The sequence below is a fragment of the Triticum dicoccoides genome, chromosome 7A, assembly GCF_002162155.2.
Source record: "Triticum dicoccoides isolate Atlit2015 ecotype Zavitan chromosome 7A, WEW_v2.0, whole genome shotgun sequence".
Lineage (NCBI taxonomy): Eukaryota > Viridiplantae > Streptophyta > Magnoliopsida > Poales > Poaceae > Triticum > Triticum dicoccoides.
This window is the reverse complement of record NC_041392.1, coordinates 627,959,515-627,972,889: the sequence shown is the minus strand read 5'-3', so window position 1 is coordinate 627,972,889 and position 13,375 is coordinate 627,959,515. Positions and strand designations below refer to the sequence as shown.

Genomic DNA, 13,375 nt, shown 5'->3' with positions numbered 1-13,375 from the left:
TATTCACATGGTCGAGAAGATCATGTAACCAAATTCACTGTCAACACGTTAACAAATACGACAACTTGATTGATGTGCACAGTTCCACCTCAAATACGATAGCTTGATTAGTGCGCACAATCCCACATCAAGAGGCATCACCAGATGGCACCCCAGCAAAAAGTACAATAGCAACAAACATTTTTTGGAAAAGGAGGATTATCCCTGGCCTCTGCATCATCGTATCATGATGCACACAACTATATTTATTAATTATTGACTAGAGTCCGATAAAATGAATACAAGGATCAACCCGAAGCTCCTTTCAAGGCGAACAAGGTCGCTACACCTATAAGTATACGGATGTGCCATGTCCGCATAATAGAGACAATATAATCCAGTGACCTGGAGACCATCCGGTCTAGGTGTCCCATAACATGCACCGCCTGCGTACGCTCTAGGATCCGCCGCCACCATCTTCCACCATCCCGTCTTCAGAAGAAATCACCGCATAGTTCTTGTCAATCTCATCTGTTGTCGACGTCATCACGACGCCAGACAGCACCACCAGCCTCCGCGTGTCGATCAATCCGCGTCCAACTCTGAGAGTTCACTGCTCCACGCCGCCGAGACCCACCGTCATCAATGCAGTCGATGTAACACCGCTCTACCTTTGGCTTCTTCAGTGAACCAGTCCTCCAAGACGATGCCCCCAAGAGGGAGAACGTCACCAAAGTCTCGGTCATCATCCGATCCTGGAGACCCAGATCTAGGGTTTCCCTCGGAACAGCTGCCACCTGGAGGAAGAGGGGCTTGCCAGCCGATGCACCTAAGCGATACCCACCACCACATAGCTCTCACGAGAACGCCTTCAAAAAGGACACGGCGCTAAGAGCGTCGTTGCCGCCCTATGGTTTTCATCCGAGAGACCGTGAGGTGGGAAAATGTAGGTCGAACGCGAACGACGTCTCCAGGAAGAAAAATGGTACCCTCAGGTGTCGCCATCGCGGTCGCGGCCGGCAGGAGCCAACCTGGGAATTATCCCAATCCAGATCCCCACCTCCTGCTTCGTCCCAACCCGGTAACCGGCTAGCAGCACGGCCATATCCGGCAAGGACTATATGCAACATGAGTTGAAGGAAGGAGCAGCTCGGCGTCGTTGGCTGCCGGGGCAGCAAGCCGTGGCAGCAACCCGCCGGCCACCCGGTCCGATCCCCGGCAGCCCACACGTCCTGCCGCGCCGCCGGACGGGGAATCCTCACCAAAGGGACCGTCATTCCTAATCCATGGATCGCAGCCGATGTACCAGCCTCGAGCAGACGGAGAAGGGCCCCACTTATACTTTTATCTCACTTAGTCGCCCAAAAGACGAGCAAATGTAACATACGAGGAATCTTCACACTGTTCGAGAAGAAGAAAAAGGTCGACAAGAATTGATCGCCGTCCATCCCTGCTTATTCCTATGTTCATAAAGCATGTAGTTCCTTTTCTTTTTTAGTGCCATTTGTGTACAAAACACAAACCATCTCAAAGGCTGTAGATACAGATCCAAGCGACCCATTTTTCGTTTTTTTAAGAAAATAATATCAAGAGCTGTTGCATTGCCGCTAAAAATTTGCTATACGTCTCGATCGATTCTTAATGGCTCGTTGCTGTACGTGAGAGCCCATGGCGTCGCCATGTCGGGGCAGTCGGGCGTCTCATTTTCCATCAGAAAATTGGCAGCTACAGTCTACAGAGCCGGCCTGCCTGCTCTGTCTCCTCTCCTCTCCTCTCCTCTGGCGCCAACTCACACGCATTACACTCCTCTCCGGCCAGTTCGCAGAACCATCCATCCATCGGGCACGCCCCGCTCATCTCCAAACCCCTATATAAACTCCTCACGCCCCGCTCATTCCACTCACACAAACACAAGCTTCCATCCAGCTTTCTCCTCCTCATCATCAACGTTCTTCTAGTTGAGTGAGCGTACTTTTGGAATCACGAAACGCATGGCTCGCATGGCGGTTTCGGTGCTGGCGATCCTGCTCGCCTCTTGTGCCCTGGCGGCGGCGAGCTTCGACAAGGAGTTCGACGTCACTTGGGGTGACGGGCGCGGCAAGATCCTTAACAACGGCCAGCTCCTCACGCTGGGGCTGGACAAGGTCTCCGGCTCCGGGTTCCAGTCCAAGCACGAGTACCTCTTCGGCAAGATCGACATGCAGCTCAAGCTCGTCCCCGGCAACTCCGCCGGCACCGTCACCGCATACTACGTGATTAACCCGACATCATCTGCTTCTCGGTTTGCTTGGTTCATGTGCGTGCCTAACAAAAATCGATCGGCTTGGTGTGTGTGAATGTGCAGCTGTCGTCGCAGGGGCCGACGCACGACGAGATCGACTTCGAGTTCCTGGGGAACGTCACCGGCGAGCCCTACACGCTGCACACCAACGTGTTCACGCAGGGGCAGGGCCAGCGGGAGCAGCAGTTCCGCCTCTGGTTCGATCCCACCAACGACTTCCACACCTACTCCATCCTCTGGAACCCCAAGCACATCATGTAAGCTGTTGATCGCCAACCTTTTCACCTTCAAGAACGCCGGCCATCTATCTATTCAGCAGATGTACTGATATTGTTCTAAATAATGCAGCTTCATGGTGGACGACATGCCCATCAGGGACTTCAAGAACCTGGAGGGAAAGGGTATCGCCTTCCCCAAGAACCAGCCGATGCGGCTCTACTCCAGCCTCTGGAACGCCGACGACTGGGCCACGCAGGGCGGCCGCGTCAAGACGGACTGGTCCCACGCGCCGTTCTCCGCCTCGTACCGCGGATTCAAGGCCGACGCGTGCGTGGTGACCGCGGGCGGCAAGCCGCACTGCGGCTCCAGCGTGGGCACGGAAGTTGCCCCCGGCACCGGCGCGGCGGGCGAGTGGTACAACCAGGAGCTGGACCTGACGAGGCAGCAGCGGATGCGGTGGGTGCAGAGCAACTACATGATCTACAACTACTGCACCGACCCCAAGCGCGTCGCAAAGGGCGTCCCCGCCGAGTGCTCCATGTAATCCCCATGTCCACTCAGCAAGCTAGGGTTGGACCGTCCGTGTATACGTCGATCGCCGGAGGAAGATGACCGGAGAAAGGGAAGATGGCGGCGTCTGTACTGTATGATAAATAAGGACCGGTGTGGGGGATAATGTGAAATGTAGCCGGTGGTAGATTCTTGTGTTCGTTCTTTGTCACGCTCACGCCCACTTCGTGTGTAATATATGCCTCGTCTTGTTCTTCTTCATGTGTTTGTTGCTCTCTGTTCCACTTCTCTGCAACGGCTTGGGTTGATTATTCGCACTGGCGGAGCCAGAAACTGAATATAGAAGGGGCCAAAACATGTCATATAATACAGTATTAGAGGGGGCCAAATCACGTAAACCTAGATAATTTTGTCTCACAAATAAAAAAATAAAAGTACATATAGATGTACTCCCTCCGTTCCAAAATATAGCGCGTCCTCGGTTTCCGTGCTTCAACTTTGACCATTAATTTAATCAACAAGACCGACTGCGGCGGGCGAAAAAATTATACCAATGAATTCGTATTCAAAAAAGGTTTTTAATTATATAATTTTTGATCCCGCCGCAGTCGGTCTCGTGGGTTAAATTTATGGTCAAAGTTGAACCTCGAAAAGCGTGGGCGCGCTATATTTTGGAACGGAGGGAGTATTTGTGAGAGCATAGGGAAGGCTAAGGCCCCTGCCAGCACCCCCTGCCTCCGCCACTGATTGTTCGATCGCGGTACGTTTACTGTGTGCAGAGCTTATCTTGAGGCTTGACAAGCCAAGCCAGCAGTTGTTATTCACTGATAGTATAACTTTGCCCTGTCAATCATCAGTCACTCGGTCGATGGAACTACGCTGCTTTAGATGCATGCAACGTGACAAAGAAGTCACAGGGCACGGCCGCTGCCTACAAGATCACTAGCGCGACAAAGGAAAGGATAGGGGCTCGTAATAATCCGTCAGGTACTCGGGTCCCAGACTCGATCCCAGCTAGCTAGCTAGCTGCATGCCCTCATCCCTACACTGGCAAAAAGGTAGAAGGCGTGGTCTCAGTCCGGCGTTCGGATCTGCACGGGACCAATCAACGTCCTGTTAGGCATTTGACAGGCCACTGGCGTTCGCTTCTGTTCTCGTCTCGGACGAGAAGGCCTTATCTTTTCCAGGAACTGTGTGTCACTGACAAGCTCGTGCTTGACATGAGGCGGTCTGAATTTTGTTCTGTACCGTACGCAAACAATTGCCATTATGCATTTCATTCTTCTGCTTCCTTTTCCAGAGCTACTGTGCTACTGCGTATTTTTCTTACTTTTCAACTGGAGTGTCGCGTGCTTGTATGCCTGGGCGCCGATCTACCCATGTGCCCATGACGGAGCTTAATTGCTGTACGTGGCGCAATGATGGACTCAAGAAGAGGAGACCTGCGATCTTGTCTGATTCATGAACTCTGGACAAGGGAGACATATAATTGGGTTGGGTGTACCCGGCGTTTATTTAGGTGGGGTATATGCACTACGCTCTCCATCACGCTGTCTGCTCGCTCGCTGCCTTCGTCGCATCCTGTATTTCAGACCTGCAGGACTTCCTTACCACTTCTACGGATTTAGATGTATTATTATTATTATTATTATTATTATTATTATTATTATTTATGATATTCATTATATTATCATGATTAGTGATGAATGGATTGAAAGTTTCCTTGAGAAAAAAAGGAATTCCTTACCACCGCAGAACCTCCCTACAATTTCACACTTGAACAAATCATTAAAACCAATACAAATCGAGCAGGAGATGATACAAACAATAAAAAAGAATTAATTCATCTGTTGATAGTGCCTTATGAGTACTCCTTACTTCTTCACAAGGTGACCGCATCACACAAAATGTTCTCGAATAAGATCAATGGGTATAGTATATATAGAGGAGGTCCATTATTATTGACCTATTGTTTCCTACACTTGCATACTTGCATGGCATGACACTATTGTTGGCCAGCCTCTAGAATCAAAAGATTGCTGGTCCTCTATTTCGTGCAACACATGTTGTTTTGCGCAAACCGTGAAGGGGAAAAACATCATGATTGCTATCACAAAGCCACCGATCCAAGATCTTGCATAGGTGCAGGCCATGCTTTGTTAACTACTGGAATGATTGCAAACTAGTATGCATTTGTACCCAAGGTAAATAAGTTGTGTACTTGTAAGGGCATCTTCAACAGGTTGTATGCTAGACTTGGTTGTAAAATGTTCATGTCATCAATCAACAAACTATCATACAACTACTTCAATAGGTTGTATCTAAGTTATTCAATAGATTATGAGAAAATAAATGTGATTGCTCTCTATTTTACCTTGGAGCTTGTGCAAAGGTTGTTGGTTAATCTACATACAAAGTTTGCTCGCTCTCCATATTTATTACATGTCACATCATCACTATGTCCTAGGTGGAAAATTTACCAACACATATCTTACAATTGTTGGAGATGCCCTAAGGGTTGTGATTATTTATACCCCACATAATACTTTTTGAGTTGTTTTTTTACTTGTTACAGCATCTCCAAAGAAGACCTTCAAACCTTTGGTATTTGTCAGGATTATGTGTCTAGATCTTTCTATCAACTTTTGTCATCCAATGGAGACCTCCAACAACTCGCGAAGTGGTCCAAACGTTTATTTTTCCTATATCCGATAGAAACATGGAGAGTGTTTGCCAGAGTCCAGACATGCACTTGACCAACACAAAACCTTCATGTGATCCTTCTCTCTTTTCTCTATCTTCACATGCATGGTTCCCGTCTTACCTCTCCTCCTAACCGGACACTACATCACAATATTCCACCACATGCATGGTACCCCACCGCTCTCGCTCTCTCCTCCCAAGCAGATTAGTTTGTGAAAATTCGTTTGTTCATTCCTGGTTTTAGATTTATTCAGGACTGTTTCCACATTTTGAAACATCAAGTGACATGTGTGGCAGAAATTTGAACTCGGGTGGTTTTCAATTCTCATATTTTGAAGCAAAAAAACCTACATATTTTCTTTTTGCCCAAGATTAGGCTTTAAAATGGTGCACATTCCAAAGCCCAAAAGTTCATTGCATTTACAAAGGACACTATAGTTGTGTTGAAAAAATATTTCCCATTTTGGGATTCATCATTTCTTTTGTATTTTCATTATATTATGATTTACATTATCTTAATTAGTAGCGAGGCGTCAATTTTGTGGAGGAAAACCAGGCTCGAGGTAAAAGAAGAGAGGAACCAATTGTTGTTTTATTAAGTGATTTATGTTGATTTTGCAAATTTCTTCATATGAATTTAAGAGGAGTTCTTCGTGCTATAACAGTTGTTTCATGTAGTGTAACAATGTAATTTTGTCTCACACAACTATGAATTAACTAGTTTTAACTTTAAAGAATAATCAGATATAGAAAGATGTTCACTATAATGTAAACATTTGGTTATTTGGTGAAAATACTTATCATGTTTGTTCTTAGTTCAAGAAAATATGAAATCTTGTCCGTGTTTCAATGCCAGATTGACTATCCTCGGTGTCGACTCAGAGACAATGTTGTGATGTAAAGAAAATGTAGTGTACGTGTTTCTATTATAAAGTAGGCCAATGTCGCATGAGTAGTCCATTTTTCTTAATGAATGAACTCCCCCCTAGAGAAACTAGTAATTACATATTTTTTTTCGTTATCACTCCCTCTGTTCGTAAATATAAGATGTTCTAATATTTTATGAATTGGACATATATAGACACATTTTAGTGTGTTTGTTCACTCATATTAGTCTGTATGTAGTCATATTGAAAATTTGAAATATCCAAGACTCTTTATATTTATGAAAGGAGGGAGTACTTCTATAATGTGAATCTACGGTAGGTGGGTTGGACTTACGTCCATCCAACCGGAGTCTACCTATAAGAGCAAGTACAATAAAACTGAGTCAGCTGGCTATAAAAGATAAACTAGTATATTCTTGTTTAATTGGAGGAAAGAAAAGAGGAGAAAGAAGGTAAGCGGGTTCTTGGTGAAGAGCCAGCTCTAGCACGTGCTCCTAGGCACTTTGTGAGAGTGGAAGATGTGTCATATAATAAAAATGTAGTATACTCTTTTAATCAACTATTGTACATATTGATTATAAAATAGGCTATACTAGATGACATGTCAATGATTTATAGCTAGCAGTTAGCTATACTATTAACCATGGTCTAATAGATACACCAGGTAAGATGAGTAGAGCAGGGACTCGTGGACAGTGGGCCCACGAGGCCAAACTTGCCAATGATTTTCAGGGACTAGGGAGTACTGGACGAGACTTGCCTACTCCTCCAGCGTGCTCCCATCCGTGCTCCCGCATACGTGGCATGATTTAATTGAAACGAAATAAGGTCCGGCCCCACCCCCTTAAAATCAAGGGGAGAGATGATTAGATTAGAAGAAAAAAAAAGGAGAAAAAGACAGCCGTAGGATGGAGTGGGAGTACGGATGGGAGCATGGCGAGGAAGCAGGCAAGCCGGATCCAGGGAATACTAGTACTACCTTTCAGGCACCAGTGGTATTGCATAGCGATTTTCGGCTAATTCAGGGACCAGGTCGTCCCCAGCCGTATGCTACCCGTATTCCGCATAGACACTAACCGTGGAAGTTCGGCGCTCGATGGCAGATCACACCTTCAGATAGCCCTCGTGCATGGCCCTCTCGAGCTCGCCAATGTGGGAGAGGATGCTGGGGCTCTCATCAGAGTTACCGTTTTTGCGTGGGAGTGCAGTTTTGGGGAAAACCTGATGTGGAGATGGAAACTGACGGAGATGAGAGGACGCTAGAAATCTGCCTGCCTGCCTGCCAAGATCAGCTTGGCGTGTGCACGGACCGTTAATCCGGTATGAGGGCACATGGCCTGAGATAATTGGTCAGCCATCCTGGACACATGCTAGCCACGGTTAACTGAAACCCATTTGAAGCGAGAACCACACTGGCAAACAGCAAAGATCAATGACGGACCGGGTGATGAGAGCTTCGTGAGCGAGCAATGGTTGCTGTAGCTTCAGTTACAGTTGAAGCCGCACGGCCATCGTTCGAGCTGTGTCCAACTGAACTAGCTACTGGAGTAGTAACCCTATAACTAGCGGCTAATGCTTTGGTTAGGTTGATCCCAGTACAGGTTTAATTATAACTTTCGGTACTGCTCCAGCTACGAAGTGGCTGAAACACTGGACTGTCTTGGTGCTGTACCGTGAGTCCGAATCATTAGCTAGCTACTGTCCGTAGGCGGTACTCCACTACTCCTCACTGCTAAGAAGAACCAGTACTCCCTCCATTTTATATACAAGGTCACTATAAAATATACATTTTGCATCTATACAAAGCCATCAACAGTAATCGTGGCAAAATTAATGATATTTTCTCGTACTAGCAACCTGTTTAATAGTTGCATGCATGCAGTCATAATGACAGTCAGTTACTTTCTTCACTCAGTTTTCTTGCATGCATGTAGGGTATTAATGATCCCAGTAAACGAAAAGAAAAGCTAACTTTCAAAGCAAACAATAAATTTTACATTGGTATCTGTAATTTGAGTTTGTGACCTTGTACTCCCTCCGGTCCTTTTTACTCTGCATATTAGGTTTGTCTGAAGTCAATCTCATTCAACTTTGACCAAGTTTATATAAAAAAATTATAAACATTCTCATAACAACACCAATATCTTTAGATTCATCTTGGAATATATTTTCATATTATATTTATTAGATATTATAGATGCTAATAATTTTTAATATAAATTTAGTCAAACTTAGCAAAGTTTGACTTTTGTCAAAACCAATGTGCAGAGTAAAAAGGACCGGAGGGAGTATATAAAAATGAAGGGAGTACTACATACTCCCTCCGTCCGCGAATAAGTGTACATCTAAGTTTTGTCCTAAGTCAAAGTTTTAAAACTTTCACCAACTTTATAGAAAAAAGTAGCAACATTTATGGCACTAAATTAGTATCGCTAGATTCGTTTTGAAACGTAATTTCATAATATATCAATTAGATGTCATACATGCTACTCCTGGCTATAAAGTTGGTCAAAATTTTAAAACTTTGACTAGAACAAAAGGTAGATGTTCACTTATTCGCGGATGAAGGGAGTATGGGAATTTCATTGCGATGTCAAACAGTGATAAATAGGGAGCAGAGGTAACACAAATAGCTGACCCGTGATCCAACCACCACCTGGCTTTGAAATGTTTTGGCCACTTAATTAGGCTAGTCATAGTGGGAGCTTAGTTAGTAACATAGCGCACTTTAAGAAATTTTTGCTTATGTGACATATATTTAATGATGAGAGAGGTGTTTAAGAGTACTCCCTCTGTCCGCGAATAAGTGTACTTTTAGGTTTTGTCCTAAGTCAAAGTTTTAAAACTTTAATCAACTTTATAGGGAAAAGTAACCGCATTTATAACACTCAATTAGTATCACTAGATCTGTTTTGAAATATACTTTCATAATATACCAATTTGATGTAATATATGTTACTAATCTTTTGTATATAGATGGTCAAAATTTAAATTTTTTGACTTAAGACAAAAACTAGAAGTACACTTATTTACGGACGGAGGGAGTAACATAGTATGTTACTGTAACATAGCGCTTTCCGAGAAAGTATGAGTCTGTAAGATAATAAATGAAGTCATCCATGACATTATTATTATGTTACTTTACACTATAAAAGTAGTAACTTAGACTAGTGTCATATGCATGACACTACTCCCTCCTTCCACTTATATAGGGCCTAATGCGTTTTTCAAGACGGCCTTTGAATATTGACAAGATTAATAATACTCCTACATGACATGCATAATGTGAAAATTATATCATTGAAATCTCCTTTCACGTACGAATTTGATGACATGCTTTGTGTAAATTGCATGTCATATATTGTTGCTCTAACATTTGGTCAAAATTAGCCTCGAAAAACGCATTAGATCCTATATAGATGGAGAAAAGAGTAGTATAAGTTACTCCCCACTATAACCAGCCTTAGCAACTGTATCAGGGACGAAAGTGGCGCATCAGCAACTTGGGTCTCGGGTGTTTTGATCGGTGCCCGTCGGTGACCGGGGAGACCTACAGACACCACAGCAGCTGAAAACGATCACGAATCGGCACGGCCTGGGCGATGGGTGAGTGGGCGTGGACGGGATGAGTTAGTGGCGACAACGCCTGCCTGAACAGCGCGCCGACGACTTGCAGTTATTCCGCCGGCATGATGCTGCTGCCGACAGATTTTCGTGGAACATATTTCTCTGTCGTATGATTCGTTAGGTTCCGGTCTCGGGGGAACGCGACCTTATGGCTCTACAGGCGCCACATGGGTACGACAGCGTGGCTTCATGGCTGCAAGAGATAGATAGAGAGCGAGAGAGAAAATGAGCCGTGTGTTGTTAGATGAAAATGACTTGTTTTCTCTCCATCCATGCGTACACGTCGATCGCCGGAGCAGCACGACCGGAGATAGGGAAGATGGGGGATATTATTGTGGTGACGGGAAAACGTATTTCCGGATGCAAAGAGGCGTTTTGTGCAGCCACTGGTTGGTGTCGCGACTCCAGTGCTCCGCCATACATGCAAGAACATTTTGTTCTGCTTTGTCCACCGGGTGCGGGGCATGCCTGCATGGACGTACGTGTGGTTATTACGGGAGCTCGGTCAGGGCAAGGCATGGGCGCAGCTCACTGCCCGCAAGACGATAGAGGAAAGTACAAGGGCCTTGGTTCGTAGTAATGATCATCTCAGGTCCCAGCTATCCCTACGCCTTCTTCGCTGCCACGCTTGGTAGACTGTGAAATGCATGCATGTACGCTCGAGCTGCTTCGAGGCCTTGTTAGGATTGGTCTGGATCAGCACGCAAGGAACTGATCAGGCTTCAGACGCCTATCTTTTCGAGATCCGAGTGTACAGTACGCGAGCCACACTCACACGACGATCCAGAAATGCCGCGCAGCTGGCTATTTCTACTTGCACTTTCAGGGCAGAGTTCACGTGCTCCCGTTCCCTCATTTTTTTTTTTAAAATTCAGTTTTAAACGTTTCAAACAATTCTGAAAAAAAATTGAATTTTCATAAGGAATGTGTCAACAACCCTTAATCAGAATTTTTTGAAACATTTAATCCAGAGACAAACAAAGAAAATAAAAGTATAACGAAGAAACAAAGAAAAGCCCAAAACCCAGAGAAAAAAATTTAAACAGAGGTATAAAAAAGAAAAAAAAAGCAAATAAACCAAAAGAAAAAAGGGGGAAAAGCGTCTGAAAACCCCAACTGTGAGTGAGTTTCTGCCCCAAAACAGACGCTACTCTCACTATAAGCGAGACATAATTCTTGTAGATTTTTTGGACAGAAAAAGGGGCACTGCTTTGTCTCGCCTGCTGCACAACGGCGCGAGAACTATATCTCGCTTATAGAAAGATGGAAGAATCTCTCGCTCGATCGCTATTATTAGTTCACTGGCTTTGTCGTTTGCTCGATCGCCATTGTTTGTTGGTTTAGTTCGTCTTTTTCAGATTTTTCAATTTTTCTCTCTTCGTTTTCTTTCTTTCTTCTGGATTTTCTTCAGTTTTTCTATTTTTGTATTTTCACCGAGTTTATTATTGTTTCTTTTGTGATTTTTAATGGATTTTCCTCTCTCATTATTTTTTCTTTGCTTCTCTTCCGGTATTCATTATTTTTTCTTTTCTTTCTTTGTTTCATTTCTTGGTTTTCTTCGTCTTTGTTTCCTTCTCGGGTTTAACTATTTTCATTTTTACATTGATTTTCTTTGGGTTGTTATTCTTTCTTTTTCCATCTTGTGTTTTACTTCTGGATTTTCATTGATTTTATTCAGATTTTTTTATTTCTTTTCAACACATATTTATTATTTCAGTGTAGAATATACATTTTATTTAAGTGTATACGTGAAACATATTTTTACACACATTGAACATTTTTTAAATGTAAGATACACATTTTCTTTTTATTACATATTTCACACATTTTTATTAAATGGTCAATATTTCTTGAAATACACGTTGACATTTTTGTTATAGGAATAGATTTTTTTCAAAAAGTATGTAAACATTTTTGAAAACATGATTAACCTTGCTGAAAGATGTTTTTATGTCTACTTTTTCAATAAACATTGTATATTTTCTGTATATATTGGGAACATTTTCTATATACTCATTTAACATTTTCCAAATACATGGTTAAATCATCTGCCAACATATTTTTTCTGATGTCTACTTTTTATACACACACTACTACAGGAATATCTTTTATATTCACGTTTAATATTTTCCTATTACATGATTAACATTTTTGAAACTTATTTTTAATATCTACATTTTCATCTACTTTTTCCATAGACATTCTACATTTTTTGTATACATCATGAACATTTTTTAGACTAGATGATGCCCCGCGCGTTGCTGCGGGAAACTTGGTAAAATAAATGCATAAATTGACGCTTGAAAAAAATAAAGTATGTTGTCCACATGAGCTATTGATTATTCATCTCAAATAGAAACTTGTGCAAGCATAGACTAGAACATCTGGACTCGGGCACAAGACGGTCATGTTTGAAAAGTTTCCCATTGACTGTCTATGCCCGCACAAAAATAAGTAAAACAAAGTAACATGCATGGTTGCTGAGGTGACATGATCGCATGAATATATTAATGCATAAATTATAACTTATGACCACATGCATGACTTAATGGTGTGGCATAGTTGCATGAAGAGAAAAAATAGATAGTGGGTTGCAACTATATAAGAATATAAGATACACATTTAACCTTCTTTAAATACATGATTGATAATTTTATCTTCGATCCATGGATAATATTGCCATCCCTACTCTCGGCGACTCAAAATCGATGAAACAGGGAGGAACGTCTGCCAAAAAAAGGTTCTCAAATGGGACAGTTCTATATCTCTACTCCTAATGGACGAATTGGTTGAATAGTCCCCCCCACTTTCAACCGGTTTATTTTCAACCGGTTTTTCTTCGTCCCACCTCCCACCAGCCCCTCCCACCGGTTTTTCTCTTTTCTCGTCTGACGGGCAATACCCAACGTATTTATGGTAATCAATCATAATTAATCCACGTATAGTAATAAATCAATCCAGGTATGGTAAGGTCATAACTCAGGAAATTTTGAATATGGTAATTATATGGTAATAAATTTAAATTACCCCAAAGGCTATCAATCCAGGTATGGTAAGGCCATAACTCGGGAAATATCAAATATGGTAATAAATTTAAATTACCACCAGGTATGGTAAGGCTATCCACGTATAGTAATAAATCATATAGTAATAAATCATAATTAATCCA

General features: G+C 43.0%; 1 protein-coding gene across 1 annotated transcript; it reads left to right on the top strand.

Annotated features, from left to right (window-relative positions):
• Window positions 1-1,867: 1,867 nt before the first annotated feature.
• On the top strand, window positions 1,868-3,250 carry LOC119330835 (probable xyloglucan endotransglucosylase/hydrolase protein 23). The gene is made up of 3 exons (XM_037603962.1): window positions 1,868-2,231; window positions 2,324-2,517; window positions 2,609-3,250. The coding sequence occupies exons 1-3, from the start codon at window positions 1,971-1,973 to the stop codon at window positions 3,021-3,023; spliced, it is 870 nt and encodes a 289-aa protein (XP_037459859.1). The 5' UTR covers window positions 1,868-1,970; the 3' UTR covers window positions 3,024-3,250.
• The last annotated feature ends 10,125 nt before the right edge of the window (window positions 3,251-13,375 follow it).